This window comes from Jaculus jaculus, chromosome 13, assembly GCF_020740685.1.
Source record: "Jaculus jaculus isolate mJacJac1 chromosome 13, mJacJac1.mat.Y.cur, whole genome shotgun sequence".
In the NCBI taxonomy this organism is placed as follows: domain Eukaryota; kingdom Metazoa; phylum Chordata; class Mammalia; order Rodentia; family Dipodidae; genus Jaculus; species Jaculus jaculus.
In genome coordinates, this window is record NC_059114.1 from 2,095,454 (window position 1) to 2,118,020 (window position 22,567).

General features: G+C 39.8%; 3 protein-coding genes across 3 annotated transcripts; all 3 read left to right on the plus strand.

Moving 5' to 3' along the window:
* Positions 1–4,721: 4,721 nt before the first annotated feature.
* LOC101602570 (olfactory receptor 2B11-like) lies at positions 4,722–5,681 on the plus strand. The gene has a single exon (XM_045132808.1). The coding sequence runs from the start codon at positions 4,722–4,724 to the stop codon at positions 5,679–5,681; it is 960 nt and encodes a 319-aa protein (XP_044988743.1).
* Positions 5,682–13,621: 7,940 nt separating this feature from the next.
* On the plus strand, positions 13,622–14,575 carry LOC101602868 (olfactory receptor 2B6-like). Its single transcript, XM_004670863.2, has one exon. The coding sequence runs from the start codon at positions 13,622–13,624 to the stop codon at positions 14,573–14,575; it is 954 nt and encodes a 317-aa protein (XP_004670920.2).
* A 6,909-nt stretch (positions 14,576–21,484) lies between these two features.
* LOC101603169 (olfactory receptor 2B11-like) lies at positions 21,485–22,438 on the plus strand. The gene has a single exon (XM_045132809.1). It carries the CDS (start codon positions 21,485–21,487, stop codon positions 22,436–22,438), a length of 954 nt encoding a protein of 317 aa, XP_044988744.1.
* The last annotated feature ends 129 nt before the right edge of the window (positions 22,439–22,567 follow it).

Genomic DNA, 22,567 nt, shown 5'->3' on the forward strand with positions numbered 1-22,567 from the left:
GTTTTTGCAGTCAAATGCTCTACCACTGAGCTATACCCCCAAAAGTGGTGTTTTTGAATAAATATTTTTACTAATGCACAGCACTTGCACATATTAATAGGATTTAGTATGATATTTCATTACATGCTTATAATGTGCATTGATAATCTCCAACCACCCATTTCCCTCCTCCCTCAACCCCTTCACAATGCCTAGTGATCTCTATTCTACTTCAAGGCTGACATGTTTCCATTCCTACCTATGAGAGAGAGCATGCAGTACTTGTCTTTCTGTGTTTGGCTTCATTTCACTTGATACAATGTTCTTAGTCCTATCAACTTTGCTGTTGCAAATTATAGGATTTTATTTATTTATTTATTTTTCTTTTTAAATTTTTATTAACATTTTCCACGATTATAAAATATATCCCATGGTAATTCCCTCCCTCCCCACCCCCACACTTTCCCATTTGAAATTCCATTCTCCATCATATTACCTCCCCATTACAATCATTGTAATTACATATATACAATATCAACCTATTAAGTATCCTCCTCCCTTCCTTTCTCTACCCTTTATGTCTCCTTTTTACCTTACTGGCCTCTGCTACTAAGTATTTTCATTCTCACACAGAAGCCCAGGATTTTGTTTTTATCTGTAGTGAATTCATCTCCATTGTATACATACTTAGCTTGGTTGTTGGTTTTCGAGGAAGGCTGAAGACAGAGAGGTCATGCTACCTAATACACATGTGAAGAGCTCAGAGAATATGATTTCAAGGAGCCTTTTCTAAACTTAGAAATGTTTTCATTTTGTTCCACAACCAACTAGACTCCTTTTTGTAATTGATCTTGTCCTAGTCTCTCACTTAAGCCAATGTTGAAGTCATTTAAATTTCATTACACACTATGTCTGACAGTTATCAGATACCCAAGTGAAGCCTTCTTTTATTCAGTTATCCACACATATCGCATGAATGATTTCTTCATGTTGGGTCAAAACTCATGTACTTTGTTTTTATTTTTTATTTTTGAGGCAAACACGATGGACTAGCCTTTTTATGAGAGAGAGAGAGAGAAAGAGAGAGGGAGAGAGGGAGAGAGAGAGAACTGGCAAGCCAGGGCCTCCAGTCACTGCAATCAAAATCCTGACATGTGTGCCGCCTTGTGTACATGTGCGGCTTTGTGCTCATGCATCCCCTTGTGTATCTGGTTTACATGGGAGCTGGGGAGTCCAACATGTGTCCTCAGCCTTTGCAGGCATGTGCCTTAACTACTAAGCCATCTCTTCAGCACCCTCCTTTTTTATTAAGTAGAAACTTTGTATGGACACATCATTTCCCTCCTCTCTACCCCCACTACACTGAGGGCCTTCCTTGGTAGGATTGCTGGAATTCGCCATGGGGTTGTAGGCTATGAGTTGTGAGAACAGCGGTCAGTCATTGTGGGGGCGTGATGTCTCTGGGTATTCCTTCCCCCCTGTGACTCTTCTACATTCTTTCCACCCCCTCTCCCACAAACTTCCTGAGCCTTGGTGGGTGTGCTTTAATTGTACTTTAGTGTTGAGCTGTCAGCAGCTCCTGGATTTCTGCTTTGGTGCATGGTGAGTGTCCTCAGTGTCTGTCTCTATGAGGCCCACCATGGAAGCAGCCACTTGCTCATCTCACCAGTTCTTCTGTGGTTTCCTCTGGAACCGGCTGCTGGGTTGTCTTCTGTCAGGGAGTCAGCTATCTACTCTTGTCTTGTTGGTAGATTATGGTTGTCCTTGGTTCTCATTTTTTTTTGTATGTGTTCTGTTTTGGTGTCAGATTAAAAATTAATTTTACATATTTTTATTAATTTTTTTTGTGGTAGGATCTTACTGTAGCCCAGGCTGGCCTGGAATTTACCCTGTAGTCCCAGGTTGTCCTTGAACTCACAGCAGTCCTCCCATCTCTGCCTCCTGAGCACAGAGATTAAAGGCATATGCTACCACACCTGGCTAAACCTTTATATTTTAATATATTTTTTTGTAGACTCCAAAAGTCCTGGGCTAGGAGATGGCTCAGTACTTAAGAATATTTGAGGCATGAGGGCCTATCAGACTAGAGACTCCCTAGTAAAAAGCTGAGTGTACCCACATACGTCTTTAACCCTAGTCCTTGGGGAACTGGGAGCAGAGAGTCACAGGGGCTCGTTAACCCATAGCAACTCCTGATTAGGGAGAGACCTTGTAGCAAGGAAGAAATGCATAACTGGGGGATGTTCTCCTCTGGCCTTCCCATTCACCTGCATTGAGTATGTACATCTGCACACATCATAAGTGCACATACCACACACACCGCATCACACACATACTCCATGAACAAATACACATGCAAAAGCCCTGTAAATATAAAGAAAATACTGTGTGTGGTGAAGTAAAGTATAAGACGATCTAATAAGATGAGCGTGCATATATGAACAATGAAACAAAGCACATGCTAATAGGAAGAAAGTTTACTATTTAATTAAAGTGACTCGAATGTGAGCATGTCTTATGCAGTAAGATCATGGTGGAAAATCACTGCCAGAAGATTCAGGAGGAGGATGGAATCTAGGAGATAAAAGAAAGGAAGTATGATCACGTCATACAAAAGATATCTATGGAGAGCTAGAGAGATGGCTTCGTGGGAGAGGCACTTATCTGCAAAGCCAAAGGACCCAGGTTCAATTCCCCAGGACCCATGTTGGCCAAATGCACAAGGTGGCGCATATATCTGGAGTTCACACGTGTCCGAAGTTTGTTTGTAGTGGCTGGAGGCCCTGGCATGCCCTTTCTCTCTCTCTCATCAATCAATCAATCAATCAATCAATCAATCAACCATTTTTCTATCTATCTATCTATCTATCTATCTATCTATCTATCTATCTATCTATCTATCTATCTACCTCTTTCTCTTCCTCTCAAATAAATAAATAAAAATGAAAACAATCTTTAAAGAAAGATATCTATAGATAGAATTATAGAGCCTAATTTCTTTTTCTTATTATTTTTTTGTTTTTTCAAGGTAGGGTCTCACTCTAGCCCAGGCTGACCTGGAATTCACTATGTAGACTCAAGGTGGCCTCAGACTCACAGTGATTCTCCTACCTCTGTCTCTCCAGTGCTGGGATTAAGGGCATGTGACACCATGCCTGGTTTAGAGCCTAAATTTATTTAAGAGTATATCACATTTATCAATCATATCTTCTTTTTCCCTGATATTTTTGAGTGGGGGGGAGATATGGAGAGAAATGATGGGGCTTTAGGAGGTTCACAACCAACACAACCAACAAAGCTATAGTTAATAAGGTGGACAACTGAACAAAACTCCAAATAGCATAGATCACGTGAAGCAGGTGAGAACATAGTGGAGGGAGCACTGCCATTAGAGTTAGGTTTAATACATTATGAAAGATTCCATATCCATATTTAGTCACCAAAGAATTAAAGAATGGGAGTTCAAAGGAGGAGGTAAAAAGAATCAAGTGTGGCTTGTGGTAGAAACATTTAAAATATGAATTTATGTAAGCAAAACTGACAGTAGGTTGCTTATGGTATTCTTGTGTAATAATGTGGGTGAATAACATATTTACATTTATTTAAAATTTAAATTAACTTTTGTCCCTTCTACAACATAAATTTTCACCGGACAATTGAGCTTAGGCCAAGATACATTTCTAAATCTGCTATGCTCATATAATATATACTTAAATTTTTTAAAAATAAATTTATTTTTCCTTGAGACAGAGAGAAAGGGAGAGAGAGAAAGAGAGAATGGGTTCACCAGGGTCTCTAGCCTCCAGACAGATGCACCACCTTGTGCATCTGGTTTACGTGGGACCTGAAGGATTGAACCTGAGTCCTTAGGCTTCACAGGCAATCACCTTAATCGTTAAGTCATCTCTCTAGCCCTCATATAATATTTTGAGAAATATCAAGGCCAAATAAAGTATAAGATCCAAAGTCATTTATGAAATACCCATGGAATTAAGTTAATTTTTTTTTTCAAGGTAGGGTTTCACACTAGTCCAGGCTGACCTGGAATTCACTATATAGTCTCAGGGTTGCCTTGAACTCACCTCTGCTTCCCGAGTGCTGGGATTAAAGGTGTGCCCCACCATGTCCAGCTCTAATTTAATTTTTTTTTGCATGACTACAAACAGTAAAGAAAAAGGTGCTTAATCCTGAAGTTATGGCTTTCCCTGGAGAGGCTTGAGATATTACTCAAGTATTTGGAAGAGAAAAGAGAGCCCAGGTTTCCTCCACCTTTGACTATTGCTTCTGTAGTAACGCAGTCTTCGCAAACTTATACCTTATAGCAAGCTCTGCTCCTGAAAATAGCCATCTGACTCCAGAGCGTTGTGCCACATCTACAAAAATTCATTTAAATCATATCTTTAGCGGATTCTATGCTAGCAGAATTTATGAATCTTGTTTTGGAGTTTCCAACACATAGTCCATACTGTGTTTATCGAGTGCCCAGCCCAACTGGAGGAGGAGGTATTGCTAGTTGTGTAACTCAGAGGAGGAGACTCAGTTTCACAGTGGTGAGCTTAATTGGTGAAGGCATTGGTCTATAGTTGGTAGCAGCATGAGGGGGCAAATTTATGCTAGATTAAGGCTATTATTTCTGCCTCAGGTAACTGTAACCCATCTTCTACATAACAATATTTAAACAAATATTTGAAGTTTGAATATTTTCCCCACTTCCTTACTGTAGATGATTCAAATAGAAGAGAATGGCAGTCAGTAACGACAGCCGTCCTGCAGAGTTCATCCTCCTCGGCTTTGCTGACCGTCCTTGGCTGCAGCTCCCTGTGTTCATTATTCTCCTGGTAACGTACCCCATGGCCATGATGGGAAACATCGCCATCATTCTGGTGTCCAGGTTAGACCCCCGACTCCACAGCCCCATGTATTTCTTCCTCACCAACCTCTCCTTCCTGGACATGTGTTACACCACGAGCATCGTGCCTCAGATGCTGCTCAACCTGGGGACCTCCACAAAGACCATCAGCTATGCGGGGTGTGTAGTTCAGCTCTATGTCTTCAGCATAATGGGGGGTTCAGAGTGTCTCCTCCTGGCTCTTATGTCCGTTGATCGCTATGTGGCCATCTGCAGACCTCTGCACTACACCATCATCATGAGCCAGCGCACCTGCATCCTCTCAGTGTCCGTTATGTGGCTCTGTGGAACAACCTATGCCTTCTCTGAGGCCACTGTCACACTGCAGTTACCACTGTGTGGTGTTAATAAACTGGACCACTTGTTGTGTGAGATGCCAGTTCTGATAAAGACCGCGTGTGGGGAAAAGAAGGCCAATGAGCTTGCACTGTCTGTGGTCTCTGCTTTCATTGCGGCTGTTTCTTTGTGCCTGATTCCTGCTTCCTATGCTCATATTGGACGTGCTATATTCAATATGAAATCTTCCACACGAAGGAAAAAGGCTTTTGGCACATGCTCTTCTCATCTCATTGTGGTTCTCTTGTTTTTTGGTCCAGGCATTAGCATGTATCTCCAGCCCCCCTCCTCCATCACAAGGGATCAGCCCAAGTTCATGGCTCTGTTCTATGGGGTGGTGACTCCTACCCTGAACCCCTTTATCTACACCCTGAGGAACAAGGATGTGAAGGGGGCACTAGGCAACCTGCTGAGGAGCACTTTTGTTTTAAGCAGGCATCAACATAAAAAGATTTAAGAATTAGAATAGATTTATTAGGTTTCTTTAATAATTTATTATCTCACAAACATCACATTATATGTTATCTTAGTAAAATGTGTTATATTCTTTCTAATAATACCTAGACATGCTGAAATAACTCTATTTAATTTTGTATGCACTGAAATAGTAACATTGTTAAACTGTGAAGAAAGGACACAAGCCATAATGGTGTTCATTTCGTGGTGAAGCTAGTCATAAATTAGCAAGACACTGAGGACCATCATTGAGCTTCCTGTCAGTGCCAGCTGAGAGATGGCACTGGTGCCCATCGAGTCTTTGTGGGCAGCAGGGCTTCATTTCGTGCTCTGTGCTGCAGAACGAGTTTTTCTGCCTAATTCATGCCAACCTCATTGTTCTTCAGAAGTTTCTTATTGTGATGTAGTACATATGTCTATTTCACTTTTGTTTGTGGTATATGAATAAAAAGAGCCCACATTCCAATGTCCTAAAATATTTTCTCTATGTTTTATTTGTCTTTGTTTCATAATTTTTAATATTACATTTAACCAAAATAGAAATGAATTGAACAGTCTCAGGTTCAATGTGTACAAATTCATTTGATATGATTATCTCCAATTGTATCCATTTTCCTACAAATGAAATAACTTCATTCATTTGGGCTGAAAAAATTTATTATGTGATATGACAATTTATCCATTCTTCCATTGTTGGGCACCTATGTCGGTTTCGTAACTTAACTATTGTGAATGAACGTACAGTATCAACAACTTTATATCAGTGAGACCTTTATCAGATGTAAGATCTTCACATACTAAGGCAATAAGCTTGTGTTACCTTAAAAAAATCAATGCCTAAGGCCAGGTAGAGGGACATAATCAATAAAATTCTTGCTGGGCAAGTGTAAGGATTGGAGTTCGATTAAGCCTGTAAATACTTCACCATCAATGGGGAGGGGTCCCTGGTACCCCATACCTCCAATGGCAGCTAATAGTGGCTGGGAGAGAGGGGGAATCAGGGTCATCAGTGCTGTAGCCACTGGCAAGTTGTCTGTTCCATAGTAAATAATCTTCAATCCATGATTATGCAAACATCCCTAATTTAATTCAGGGCTTGAAAAAAAAATGGCACAAAGTAAGATGGGATTAATGGGGAAGAAAGGTGTTATTGGGTCAGAGGGGGATAAGAAAAGATAACTGAGATCAAGATGTATTACATACTTTTATGAAAATGTCAAAAATAAATGTTAGGGCTGGAGAAATGGCTTAGTGGTCAAGGTGCTTGCCAGCAAAGCCAAAGGACTCAGGCTCGATTCTCCAGTACCCGTGTAAAACCAGAGCCACAAGGTGACACATGTGTCTGGAGTTTGTTTGCAGTGATTAAAGGTCCTAGAGTGCCCATTCTCTCTCTCCCTCTATCCGCCTCTTTCTCTCTCTCAAATAAATAAATTAATATATAAATAAATATTTAAAAAGATGTCCATAGTATCTAAAGTAGCCCATGGATTCAGTATACGCCCCACCATAATATGGCATTCTTTTAGAAATTTTAAAAAAAACTTTAACTTTTTATTTTAACCATGATGTCTTGAACAGCTGAGATAATCTATGTTAAAAAGAATAATGCTGAAAATTTATACACCTGCCTTCAAATTCCACTTTGAAGAGACCATAATACAAGCACCATAAGTATTAACATCAATGGAACAGAGAAACTGTATTTTTATCTTACATTAGACACAGGCTTACACAGGAGACCAGAATGAAGACATGACTGGAGGAAAAGCGACATGGCATGGATATAACAGGTGATGGTATTTTTAGATCTGACCCTAAAACACAGAAAACAAAACCTGATGCAAATGTGGAATCACATCAAGCTAACACATTTGCATATTTGAAGAAATAATTAAGAAGCTGAAGGGAAAATATACAAAATGGGAAAAATATTTGTGAAATACACACTTATAGTGAGCTAAGATCTAGACTATATGAGGAATTTAAGAGTTTGGATAGCAAGAAAATGAAGAATTCCTTTACAGACATGGCAGAGGGTCTAGTTAGATATTGAACAAAAGACATAAATATAGCAAACAGGCATGTGAAAAGTTGCTCTGCACCATGAATGATAAGAGAAATGTAAATGGGAATCACAATCAAAGGACTTCCACTGGAAAAGACAGGGAGAGAAGGGATAGAGAAGCTATGTACATACATGGTCACCTCATGAAGCTGTGATTTCTCGTTAAGCAGAACAGGCAGCCTCACAGTTTCTCTTGAAAGGCACTAGGGATACACCCCAAACCAACTGTCCTCTACTCTCTAAATGGCCACCCATAAAAAGGGATATACTTTTGAGTCACTATCTAGAGGAATGGCACAGACTAGAAACTAAAGCAAAGTGCATGTGAGGCTGTTCTATTGTTCTGAACTGAACCCCTGCACTTTGTTCCAACAAGACTAAACCAAAACATTTAGTGCCAACAATTATCCTTACATGTAGTCACTCGTGTTTAGTGACACACATCATGCTTACGCGTAGTCACTCATGCTTAGTGACACACATCATGCGTACACGTAGTCACTCATGCTTAGTGACACACATCATGCGTACACGTAGTCACTCATGCTTAGTGACACACATCATGCTTACATGTAGTCACTCGGGCTTAGTGACACACATCAACCTTCCTTGTTTTTTCTTTCTTTGTTTTGTTTTTGTTTTTTCAAGATAGGGTCTCGTTCTGGCCCAGGCTGGCCTGGAATTTTCACTATGTAGTCTCAGAGTGGCCTCGAACTCACAGAGATCCTCCTACCTCTGATTCCTGAGTGCTGGGATTGCAGGTGTGCGCCACCACATCTGGCTCCAAGAAGCTTTTTCTATTTTGCTTTTCTTGGTCTCTACTTTACAAACCTCACTGTCCTGTCCCTGTCCAACCAGGTGTCTCATTCTAGTTTACATGGTTCAGGCAATGCCAATACACGAGTTAGGAATAAAGTTAATTAGATCTGTAATTTTTTAATGTTTTTGCCTTTTGGTAAAGTAAATATACATTTAAATAGAGAATGGAGTGATAGAAGGGTGAAAATCTCAGGCACATGTGTCATGTGGAAATATGCTTCCCTATATGTTGCTGATGTCAGTGCTCACAGAGTTATGGACCAGGTGACATTGTCAAAGGGAAACCTTTCACTCCTACATTTTATTCAGTATATCTGAGTTTGGTTTAAAAATAATATACTCATATTTTTATGTAATTTGTTATATTTTAATGTTACATATCTACATATAGACGTACTATGTCTGTGTGAAGAGTTATTTGGTCAGTTTATTATAAAAGATTAATTTTTTCAAGATGTGGTCTCACTTTGTAGCCTGAGCTGTTCACAATTCACTATGTACACCAGGTTGGTCTTGAACTCATGAATTCTTAAGCTTTCTGAGGATTGTGGGCATGAGCCACAATGCCCAGCTAATAGTAACAGTTTGAAGCTTTTAAATATCCCTTGATTTTCTTTCATTAGGGAAGTCATCTTTTATTTTCCTCTCACTGTGTGATTAATTTTAGTTTCTATATTTATTTATTTGAAACAGAGAGAGAGAGAGAGAGACAGAGAGGGAGAGAGTAGGAAAATGGGCAGGCCAGGGCCTCTAGCCACTGCAAATGAACTCCAGATGCATGCACTACTTTGTGCATCTAGCTTTACATAGGTCCTGTGGAAGTGAGACTAGGTCCTAAGGCTTTACAGGCAGGTGCCTTAAATACTGAGCCATCTCTCCAGCCCTTTGTTTCTATTTTTGTTGTTGTTGTTTTTCGAGGTAGGGTCTCATTCTAGCCCAGGCTAACCTGAAATTCACTATAGAGTCTCAGGGTACCCTCGAACTCATGGCAATCCTCCTACGTGTTCCTCCTGAGAGCTGGGATTAAAGGCCACCACGACCAGCTTCTTTGTTTCTATTTTTATGACAAGAAATAGTTAAATGTTATGTGAACTGTTCTAAGAATTAAGGATGTAAGTCAAAGAACTCATTGAATCATTTATTCAAGCTAGTTCTCCTCTAATTGTATTCAATTTATGTATGTATTTTTAATTATAACTTATTTAAATTTAATGTATAGTGTGTTGGAAACCTGAATAGGTTTAAGACAAGTCTAACAACAGAGAGATTTGCTCCAAACCTCAATTAAGTAGACAAACAATCAGATATTAGACAACATTTCCATAGAGAGATCTTTCCCAGGGAGCTCTGAGAGAAGGATTAATGAATGGCTTATCTAAAAACAATGTCCCAGAGGTCTCAAGAAAAGCAACAAAAACATACCCGGAAAGCATTCTTGGTATTTTCCAGTTTTGTCATCCAAAGCCCCTTTGGCACCCTGCATCAACTGAAAAACTATCATCTGTGTATTTTTCTTTTTTTTGATATGTGTATTTCATTTTATATACACTGTTTCAAAGTTTGAAAAATTTCTAATGAATTCCTTTTTTTTTTTTTAACTGAGTACTACTAAAAAAATAGGGAAGTTAAGGCTCCTTTTTTTTTTTTTTTTTTTTTTTTTTGGTTTTTCAAGGTAGGTTCACACTCTAGCCCAGACTGACCTGGAATTCACTATGTAGTCTTATTTAGGCTGGCCTTGAACTCATAGCAATCCTTCTGCCTCTGCCTCCTGAGGAATGGGATTAAAGGCATGTGCCACCATGTCTGGCTGGTTATTACTTTTAAAGGTCATGCATGCTATTTTTAAAAGTGGTGTGTTTGAATGAAATTTTATTAATGCATAGTAATTACATATATCATTGGAGTTTGGTGTGATATTTAAACACATGCACATAGTGTGCATGGATAATATCCAACTACCCTTTTCCCTCTTCCCTCAACCCCTTCACAATGCCTACTAACTACTATTTTTCTTCAAGATTACCATTATTTAAAGTGACTTTAAACATGTGTGAATGAATATGTCCTTGTGAAGTGAAATCATGATGGAAATCACTGGAAGTAGCAGATCTAGGAGGTGGATGGAATCCAGGAGATAAAAGCAACAAAATATGGCTGGGCATGGTTGCACATGCCTTTAATACCAGCATTTGGGAGGCAGGGGTAGGAGGCTTTCCATAAGCTTGAGTTCAGCCTGAGACCTCCCAGTGAATTTCAGATCAGCTTGGGCTAGAGCAAGACTCTAACTAAAAAACAAACAACAACAACAACAAGAAGTAATAAAATAGGAGTGCATCACAGAAAAGATATAGTGACTGTGTCTTTTAACTTAAAAATAAGGGATAGTGTATATGGAATTATAAAGTTTAAATTTATTCAAGAGTAAAACACATTTACTAATCATATCTTCTTTGCCAATGCTATTTTTTGGAAAAATGTCTACAGAAATGAAGTGCTTCAGGAAGCTCACTACTAAACAACAAAACTATAGTTAATAAGGTGAATTTTATGAGCAAAATCTCAAATATTACAAATCCTATGAACTAGGTGAGAACATATTGGAGGGAACACTGTTAGAGTTAGGTATAGTAAATGATGAAATAATTCATATCCATAGTTGGTCATTACAGTCTTGAAGGATGGGGAGACTAAAGGAGGAGATAAAAAAATACCAAAGTATGGTCAGTGGTAGGAACGTATAAAATATGAATTTAAAGAAAAAATAATAGACAATAGATTATTTATTGTGCAATTATGACATAGTGTGAGTAAATTGGACATGTAATTTTTAAAAAATTCACACTAATTTTTATCATGGTTCATTCATGTCCTGTGTACAACATAAATTTTCACCAGATGATTGAGCTTAGGCTAAGATACATTCCTGACTCTACTGTGCTCATAAAATCTTTGGGGAAATATCAAGCTCAAATAACATGTAGGATGTACAGTCATTCATGAAATATTGATGGAATACAGGTGCTTCCTATGGAGTCTTGAAACTGTGAACATAATGGTCATTGAGGCACTGAACAGTTTTTTTTCCCCTGGTCCTTCCGCCTCTTCCTCTTCAGCGATTTTCTACCTGCATGCACCACCACAACTGGCTTTTAAAAGTTTTTTATTTTTATTTTATTTTTATGGTTTTTCGAGGTAGAGTCTCACTCTAGCTCAGGCTGACCTGGAATTCACTATGTAATCTCAGGGTGGCCTTGACCTCACAACAATCTTCTTACCTCTGCCTTTGAGTGCTGGGATTAAAGGCATGTGCCACCATGTCTGGCTCTGAACAGTTTAAAAAAATATTTTTATTTATTTATTTGAGAGAGAGAGCAAGAGAGAATGGGCATGCCAGGGCCTCTAGCCGCTTCAAATGAACTCCAGACACATGCACCACTTTGTACATCTACCTTATGTGGGTCCTGGGGAATCAAACCTGGGTCCTTTCACTTTGCAGGCAAGTGCCTTAATGGCTAAGTCCCTGAACAGTTTTTGATGTTGAGAAATTTGCAGTTACTTGTCATCTACGAGAAAGCATGGTGGACACCAACTTTCCTTTGGTCTTAGGGCTTGGGTGTGGGTAATGGTTTTACTTGGTATAAAAGACTTATTTACATCTCAGTTCCCAAGTGGCTCAATATGGCTTTGAGGACTTAATGAAAAAGAGAATGCAAACATTGCTTCCTCACCCTAGAAGTGTCATCTAGTATCCTTACCCGACAGATGCACTTGCAGAGTGACCACTATCACTGAAATGCTGCATTCACTCCTCTCTTAGCAAAGATGGGAAACCTATCTGTCTCCCTGAGACAACAGCAAAGCAAGCTAAAGCCTTGGCTGCCTGGTTCCTCTTCTCCAAATGCTGTCTTAAGCAGCTGTAGGCTTAGCTGTGGTGAATGTGACTTTCAGCTTAAAAACATGAGACCATTCCTGGAAAGGTTAAAATAATTTGAAAACTTAAATAAATCTCTGGGTACAACTGAGGTTATCTCCTTTTTTTTTCAGATGATACTTACCTAGCATTCCAAACAATAAAATGTAGCCATCTGCAATCAGTGGGTTATAGATAAATTTCCAACCTGGCCATGTGGCATATGCCTGTAACTCTAGCACTGGAGAGGCATGGGATCAGAAGTTCAAGGACATGCTCTGCTGCATGGTAAGTTGAAGTTCAGCCTGACTACATGAGACCCTTTTCACAAAAAAACTAAACGAAATAACCCAACACCCAAACCAACAAACCAGTATGATAAATTCACTTGATTAAAAGACATTTCCACAAGATAGACAAATCAAGTAAATTTTCACACAAAATATCAAACATCTTAAATTTGAACTCAATAGTTATGCAAGAAAAAGGGCATAGAACCAAATTCTTAGACATGGGAAACTTCTGCCATAGCTTATCTTAATCATATTTAAGGAATCCAAAGTTGAAAATACTGCTAGGATTAAAGGCGTGCACCACCACGCAGGGTTTAAATTTCTTATATAATTACAAATAGTGGTCTAAACCTGGTCAAGAGTTTCCCTGGAGAGGCTGATTCCTTAACTACTTGGAAGAGAGAAGAGAGTCCAGGCTTTCTCCTACTTTGTCTCTTGTTATTTGTCAATGGTGCCTCACAGCAATGCTTTCTGAAAATAACCATCTGATTCCAGAGCCCTGTGCCACATCTACAAAACATTCACTTCAAGAGGATCATTAGCCGGCTTTTATGCCATCAGTTTATAAATCTTGTTTTAGAGTTTCCAACACAGTCAATCCTATTGTCATTGAGTACTCAGCCAAATTGAAAGACAGAGTTGTTAGTTTTGTTTTAGAGGAGGAAATTCAGTTTCACAATAATGGCATATCTGTCTGTAATTTGTAGTAACATGGGAAGAATCTTATGGTATTTAACGGATACTATTTTCACTGCAATTTACTGTAATCCATATGTACATATTTATGTTTTTGGTTATTTGAAACTCAAATATTATTCCCACTTCCTTACTGTAGGGGGACAAAATTGAAGAGAATGGCAATCACTAATGATAGCCATCCTGCAGAGTTCATCCTTCTTGGCTTTGCTGACCGTCCTTGGCTGGAGCTCCCTGTGTTCATTATTCTCCTGATAACGTACCCCATGGCCATGATGGGAAACATCACCATCATTCTGGTGTGCAGGTTAGACCTCCGACTCCACAGCCCCATGTATTTCTTCCTCACCAACCTCTCCTTCCTGGACGTGTGTTACACCACGAGCATCGTGCCTCAGATTCTGTTTAACCTGGGAGGTTCTAGGAAGAACATCAGCTATGTGGGGTGTGAAATCCAGCTCTACATCTTTCACCTAATGGGGGGCACAGAGTGTCTCCTCCTGGCTCTTATGTCCTTTGATCGCTATGTGGCCATCTGCAGACCTCTGCACTACACCATCATCATGAGCCAGCGCACCTGCATCCTCTCAGTGTCCGTTATGTGGCTGTGTGGGATGACCTATGCCTTCTCTGAGGCCACTGTCACACTGCAGTTACCACTGTGTGGCATTAATGAACTGGATCACTTGTTGTGTGAGATTCCAGTTCTGATAAAGACCGCGTGTGGGGAAAAGGAGGCCAATGAGCTTGCACTGTCTGTGGCATGCATTTTTATTGTGGCTGTTCCTCTATGCTTAGTTCTTGCCTCGTATGCTAGCATTGGACGTGCTATATTCAATATGAAATCTTCTGAGGGAAGGAAAAAGGCCCTAGGGACGTGCTCCTCTCATCTTGTTGTAGTTCTCATATTTTTTGGTCCAGCTGTTAGCATGTATCTCCAGCCCCCCTCCTCCATCACAAGGGACCAGCCCAAGTTCATGGCTCTGTTCTATGGGGTGGTGACCCCTACCCTGAACCCCTTCATCTACACCCTGAGGAACAAGGATGTGAAGAGGGCATTAGGTAACCTGGTGAGGAGCATTTTTGTTTCAAGTAGACATCAAGTAAAATGACTTAACAATTAGAATACTTTCAGTATGAATCTCAAATTGCCTATTATGTCATAAATAAATATCTTTAAATGTTCCCAAAAAGTATGGTATCCTTATATTCTTTCCATTATTAGACAAGGATTGTTTTCAGTTAATTTGTACCTGTATGCACAGTGTTTTTAGAAATGCTGAAATTTCATTGAATTTGGTACATATTGAAATATTAGGAGTTAAGCACTGAAAAAAAGAGGTAAGAGGTAATTCATCATATTTATTTACAAGTTAAACTAATGATAAAAGAGCATGAAATCAAGTAGCATGATGGGACTTCCTCTTAGTGCCAGCAGAGAGATGCGGCTCCACTTTGGCTTTGGTACAGTGAAGTCTTGTGGGAAGCAGGGCTTTGTTTTGCTCTCTGCTTCATGGTAATTAGTTTATCTTCCTTATCCATGTTGCTGTCATTGCTTTTAAAAAGCACATTATTAGTCTTCTGTAGCAAATATACACTTGCATAATTTTTATATTTTAACTAATGGATTTATCAAGTATTGGAATGTACACAATGAAGGTAAAAGCACGTGGATACATTCTTTTTTTAAAAAAATATATTTTATTTATTTATTTGAGAGAAAGAGGGAGAGAGAATGGGTATGCCAGGGCCTCCAGCCACCACAAATGAACTCCAGATGCATGCGCCCCCTTGTGCATCTGGCTTACATGGTCTGGAGAGTTGAACTGAGATCCTTTGGCTTTGCAGGCAAGTGCCTTAACTGCTAATCTCTCCAGCCTCTGTGGATACAGTCTTGTATCTCCTTTAATTATCATCAGTATGAATGTTTGGAACCAGCATGAGTGTGAAGAAGGATGTGTTGAGCAACAAGCTCAGAAACTGCTGCCTAAATTGGAAAATCCAGAAATGCCCTTTAAACTATGAGGACTCCCTGGGAGGAAAAGAAATTTGTGTTTTAGAAGTAAGAGGCTAATTGTTTTCCCAAACATTCAATATAAATATAATCTTGACATAAGCTTTAGATGTAATGACATTTCAAAAATATTTATTATAAATGAAGTAAGTTCTAAAACTCAAGACACGAACCTTAACTTAATACTTGGCAATAAAATTTAAAATTTGGCAATGATATCAGTTATAATTTATCATCACTAATTCATAACCTTGTGGCTGTTTGGTGTTGAACTGAAATGGAAGGAAATTCCTGAGAGTAGCAGGTACTTTTTTATCGATGGGACCAAACACCTGGCCAGAAGCAGGTGATGAGAGGAAAGGTTTTATTTTGGCTTAAAGTCTCAAGGGGAAGTTTGATCATGGCAAAGCAGAGGCTGGGCATTACATCTTGTCACACCAGCTTGGAGGAAGCAGCAAGAGTGAGCTGGCTAGCTGAACACCCAGCAAGGCTCCACTGTTATTCCTCAAGTTCTACGAGTGACACACCCCAGCACTGCTCTACCTCCCAAATTGCCACCAGCTAGGGATGAGGCATTCGAAATGAATGCATCTCTGGGAGGGGGTCCAATTCACATTCAAACCACCACAGTATGATTCTGTATAATGCCGAATAAGCATACATCTAAATATCATTTGGAATTTATGTCATAATGAAGATCGCTGAGTGGAAAATTAAAAATATGAATTAACTGTAATTGATCAAAGTACTGAGACTAAGTGACAACTGAGTGCTCAGGAAAAAAAAAAAAGATACATCTCTAACCACACCTTCCAAGGCTCAGCAAACATTATAGAAGAGAGTGCAGAAAGAAAGAGCCAGAGTTTGGGGAGAAGTGCTTGGAAATGCTGCCTTATGGGTATGAAGTGGCTATTGCATTTATGACCACACAGTGGCTCTGCAGAAGGCCTGTGTAATATTTGGGCAATCAACATATTCTTTAACTTTTTAAGAAATATTTATTTATTTATTTATTTGAGAGAGAGAAAAGGCAGACAGAGAAAGAGAATGGGCACACCAACCACTGCAAATTGACTCCAGATGTACATGCCACCTTGTGCATCTGGCTTACGTTGGTTCTGGGGAATCAAACATGGGTCCTTAGGCTTCCTAGGCAAGTGCGAGTCTTAACTGCTAAGTCATCTCTCTAGCCCAACATATTCTCTAATTTGTACTGTTTCCATAGTGACCCAAGTAAAAAACATTCCTTGATTCTCACTATAGCTAGCTGTACAGAGGGCCATTAATAACACAAATATCTGGTTCCCACAGAGTGGATCTCAAATGCAATCAGAGAGCAGTTGATTACCCCCTTATAGTTACACCACTACTGCGCCATTGTACAGATCTTTTCTGGCTGGCTGGTTGTGTTCCTTGCAGGGCTACAGCTGGGTGAGATTGTTGATGACTCTTTCCTCCCAGCAGCTTATATAATCCTCTTCACCACTGAGGCAGCCAGGCACCAGTGAGGAAGTGTGCAGCTCAGCTCCTACTTGATTTCTCAGTGTCTTGCAACCAAAGCAAGTGGTTGTCTTCAGTGACAGTCTTATCATCTAGTTCTTGTGGACAACCAAGAGCGCTTAGCCTGTATTGTTTGACGTGCCTCAGTGGACTCTTGGTCGATAACTAACTCACTGGGATGCATCCCACCACTGACACTGGGATTTTCCTATAATAACCTATGGTTGCTGGAAGAAGTACTATCTGTCCACATAGGGTAGTTCTATTCAAATTCATTTTAAAAACTTACATATTTTAATTAACTGACAAAAGATAGGTTTCTATATGGGTTTTTCATACATCCTTAGATGTGGTTAACCCTTTCCCCACCCCTTCCGCTTTTCTATCCCCTTACTTAACATTTTTACTCTCCTACCTTCTTTTCCTTTCCTTTCTTTCTTCCTTCCTTCCTTTCTTTTTTTTTGGTTTTTCAAGGTAGGGTCTCACTCTAGCCCAGGCTGACCTGGAATTCACTATGGAGTCTCAGGGTGGCCTCGAACTCACGGTAATCCCCCTACCTCTGCCTCCCAAGTGCTGGTATTAAAGACATGCACCACCACACCCTCTTTTCCTTTAAAAAAAAAATTTTTTTTTTTGAGAGCAAATTGGTGCACCAGTGCCTCAGCCACTGCGATCGAACTCCAGATGCTTGCACTACCTAGTGGGCATGTGCAACCTTGTACCTGCCTCATATTTGTGTGTCTGGCTTTCATGGGATCTGGAGAGAGATAGTACATGGGTCCTTAGGCTTTGCAGGCCAGCACCTTAACCACTAAGCCATCTCTACAGCCCTACCCTCCTGCTTTCTTATCACATGAATATATTGATTTTAAGTAGGAATATTTAAAAAATATTTTATTGCTTTATTTGAGAGAGAGAAAAGGGAAGAAGAGAGTAAGAGAAGGAGGGAATAAAGGAGAGAGAGAGAGAGAGAGAGAGGGAGAGAGAGAGAGAAACGAATATGCACATATCAGGGCCTTTAGCCTCTGCAAATGAACTCCAGATGCATGCACTACCTTGTGCATCTGGCTTTATGTGAGTACTGGGGAATTGAATTCAGGCAGTCAGACTTTTAAAACAAGTGCCTTTAACTATGGAGCCATCTCCTCAATCTTCAAATCCCCTTTTACATATTTATTTATTTATTTGCAAGCAGAAAGAGATGGGGAGGAGAGAGAGACAGAGAAATAGTCATGCCAGGACCTCTAGTCATTGTAAACAAACTCCAGCTGCCTGCATCAATTTGTGTATCTGGCTTTTGCATGGGTGTCTGGGGAATTGAGCCTGGGTTATACAGCTTTGCAAGCAAGCACTTTTCGCCTCTGAGCCTTCTCTCTAGCCCCATCATTTTTGTTTGTTTGATATAAGTGGATCGCCATGAGTTCAAGGCCACCCTGAGACTATATAGTGAATTCTAGGTCAGTCTGAGCTACAGTGAAACCCCACCTCAAAAAACAAAAGAAAAGCCAAAAAAAAAAAAAAAAAAATTCCCTCTCTGTGCGATTTACTTTTGTGGTTCTTTAAAATATTTTATTTATTTATTGATCTGCAAGCAGAGATATAAACATAGAGAAAGAGACAGGGAGAGAGAGAGAGAGAGAGAGAGAGAGAGAGAGAGAGAGAGAGAGAGAGGGAGAATGTGTGTGCCAGGGCCTCTAGCCACTGCAAACAAACTCCAGATGCATGTGCCACTTTGTTGATCTGGCTTTACATGGGTACTGGGGAATCAAATCAGGTCATTAGGTTTTGTAGGCAAGTGCCTTAACTTCTGAGCCACCTCTCCAGACCTTGTGTCTCTTTTTAGGACTGAAAATATTTAAACGTTATCTGAACTGTTCTAAGAATTAATGAAGTGAGATTAAAGAACTCATTGATCATTTATTCAAGCTAGTTTGTACTGATTTTATACAATTTACATATATATATTTAATTATATTTCATTTAAATGCAATGTAAAATGTGTTGGAAAATTGAATAGGTTTAAGGTAAGTCTAACAACAGAGAGGTTTTCTTCCAATCTCAATTAAGTAGATAAACAATCATATATTAGAAGCATTTCCACAGAGAGATGTTTCCCAAGGAGCTCTGAGAGAAGGATTAATGAATGACTTGACTGCAAATAGTGTCCCCGAGGTCTCAGGAGAAACAACAAAACATACCTGGAACGCATTATTGGTATTTCCCACTATTGTCTTGCAGATGCAAGACTTTCCCCCCTTTGGTACCCTGCATTCACTGAAAAACTAAGTGTTTTGAGGTTAATTCTTGAATACTCACCTGTGTATTACAGGTGTTCTATCCTTCATTATTCTTTTTTACTGAACACTGTTCAAGAAAATTGGGTAAGTAAAAAAGGCAATTCATGCTCTTTTTAAAATTGGTGGTTTTGAATACAATTTTAGTAATACACATTAATTGCATATATTAATGGGATTTAGTGTGATATTTTATTTTATTTTTTAAAATTATTTATTTATTTATTTATTTGAGAGCGACAGACACAGAGAGAAAGACAGATAGAGGGAGAGAGAGGGAATGGGCGCGCCAGGGCTTCCAGCCTCTGCAAACGAACTCCAGATGCGTGCGCCCCCTTATGCATCTGGCTAACGTGGGACCTGGGGAACCGAGCCTCGAACCGGGGTCCTTAGGCTTCACAGGCAAGCACTTAACCGCTAAGCCATCTCTCCAGCCCTAGTGTGATATTTTAAAGATGCATATACGGTGCATTGATAATCTCCAACCTCCTTTTATCTCTTACCTCAAACCTTTCACCATGCCTAGTAATCTCTTCTACTTCAAGAGTGACTTTTTTTTAGTCCTGACATATGATAGAGGACATGCAGTACTTGTTTTCATGTGTCTGGCTTTATTTCACTTAATACAATGTCCTCCAGTCTATTAGTTTTGCTTTGAATTATGGGATTTTATTTATTTTAAGTTTTTATTTATTTATTTGAGAGAGTCAGAGAAAGAGAGAGAGAGAGAGAGAGAATGGGCATGCTTACGTGGGTCCTGGGGAATCAAACCAGGGTCCTTGGGCTTTGCAGGCAAATGCCTTAACTGTTAAGCCATCCCTCCAGCCCTGGGATTTTATTTTTATTTATTACTGAGTACAACTCCATTATGTATGTGTACTACATTTTTATCCATTCATCTGTCAATGGACATTTAGCTTGGTCACTGGAAGATGGAAAGGTCATAGTGCCTAGTGTACATGTGAAAAGCAGTGAGAATATGATTTCGGGGAGTCTTTTCTAAACTCAGAAACGTCCTCTTCATTTTATCCTAGGACCAGCTAGACTTCTTTTTGTAATTAGACTTATTCTAGTTTCCCACTTAAGCATCCTCAAAAATATTTAAAATTCAACATACATTACATCTGACAGATATTAAGTACCCAAATGAAGCTTTCATTCAGTCATGTGCATATATTACACGAATAATTTCTCCATGCATGCTTAAAATTCATGTACTTTTTGTGTATGTGTTTAATACAAATGTTTCAGCATCAGATTTAATATATTTTATTTTAATACTTTATATAAAGCTAAGAAGCTCTGTACTGAGGAAATGCCTTAGGGGTTAAGAATGCTTGCTGCTTAAGCATGAGGGCCTTTCAAGCTGGAGACACTCAAAGTTAATCCTTCAGATCCCCTCTGGATATAGCCCCATTTGCCTTTAGCCCCAGGTCTCAGTTTGCAGAGCAGAGGATCACTTGGGTTGCTGACAGACAGCCCTGCCTGGTTAGGAAGAGACCCATATCAATGAAAGACATACATGGATGAGTCAGAAGAGAAGAAAGCCCAGTGTTTTCCCTTGGACTTCATATGCACATTTTATTTAAGGAAACACAGTTAAAAATTGTTTCAATTTCTTGAATAATCACAAACAGTTAAGAAATAGTTTAAAATGGAAGTCATAACTCTCCCTGGAGAGGCTAGGATTGCTCAAACCCTTGGAAGAGGGAATTGAACCCAGGTTTTTCGCCTCCTTTGACTGTTGCTACCACACAATGTTCACTCTTGTTAATTTGTCAATAGCCCCTTGCAGCACTGCCTCTGAAAGTAACCATATGATTGCAGGACCCTGTGTCACACCCACAAATATTAACTTTACTATAACCTTTAGCTATTTTCTTTTGCTAGCAAAGTTTATAAATCCTGTTTTGGAGTTTCTAACACATAAGCCATATTATACTCATCGAGTGCTCAGCTCCTCTGGAGGACAGGGTTATTGTTAGCTTTGTAATTCAGGGGAGAAAACTCAGTTTTGCAGTAGTGAGCTTACTTCATGATAGTATCTGCTTCTAAGTGGCAGTAACATGAGAGGAATCTTATGCTAGATATAGAATATGATTCCCACCACATATAAATGTAATTCATCCTCTACAAAATTGTATTTTCTAAAATTATCTGAAACTCAAATATTTTTTCTGCTTCCTTACTGTAGGGGCATCAAATAGAAGAGAATGGCAGTCAGTAACGACAGCCATCCTGCAGAGTTCATCCTCCTCGGCTTTGCTGACCGTCCTTGGCTGCAGCTCCCTGTGTTCATTATTCTCCTGGTAACGTACCCCATGGCCATGATGGGAAACATCGCCATCATTCTGGTGTCCAGGTTAGACCCCCGACTCCACAGCCCCATGTATTTCTTCCTCACCAACCTCTCCTTTCTGGACATGTGTTACACCACGAGCATCGTGCCTCAGATGCTGCTCAACCTGGGGACCTCCACAAAGACCATCAGCTACGCGGGGTGTGCAGTCCAACTCTATGTCTTCCACTTAATGGGGGCCTCAGAATGTCTCCTCCTGGCTCTTATGTCCGTTGATCGCTATGTGGCCATCTGCAGACCTCTGCACTACACCATCATCATGAGCCAGCGCAACTGCATCCTCTCAGTGTCCGTTATGTGGCTCTGTGGAATGACCTATGCCTTCTCTGAGGCCACTGTCACACTGCAGTTGCCACTGTGTGGCGTTAATAAACTGGACCACTTGTTGTGTGAGATGCCAGTTCTGATAAAGACCGCGTGTGGGGAAAAGGAAGCCAATGAGCTTGCTCTCTCTGTGGTCTGCATTTTTATTTTGGCGGTTCCTCTGTGCTTAATTCTTGCCTCCTATGCTAGCATTGGACGTGCTATATTCAATATGAAATCTTCTGCAGGAAGGAAAAAAGCTTTTGGGACATGCTCCTCTCATCTCATTGTAGTTCTCTTATTTTTTGGCCCAGGCATTAGCATGTATCTCCAGCCCCCCTCCTCCATCACAAGGGACCAGCCCAAGTTCATGGCTCTGTTCTATGGGGTGGTGACTCCTACCCTGAACCCCTTTATCTATACCCTGAGGAACAAGGATGTGAAGGGGGCACTAGGCAACCTGCTGAGGAGCATTTTTGTTCCAAGTAGACAACAAGTGAAATGATTTAACAATTAGTGTAATTTTATATAGGTTTCTCTAATAGCCTATTCTTGTCTCATAAATGAACATCACTTTATATAGTCTCCTCATGAAGCATCTGTTTCTTATTTTCTTTCTAATAATATTATACAA

Excerpts from the sequence above, each read along its gene's own strand:
- LOC101602868 (XM_004670863.2), top strand. The coding sequence starts at position 13,622 with ATGGCAATCACTAATGATAGCCATCCTGCAGAGTTCATCCTTCTTGGC.
- LOC101603169 (XM_045132809.1), top strand. The coding sequence starts at position 21,485 with ATGGCAGTCAGTAACGACAGCCATCCTGCAGAGTTCATCCTCCTCGGC.
- LOC101602570 (XM_045132808.1), top strand. The coding sequence starts at position 4,722 with ATGGCAGTCAGTAACGACAGCCGTCCTGCAGAGTTCATCCTCCTCGGC.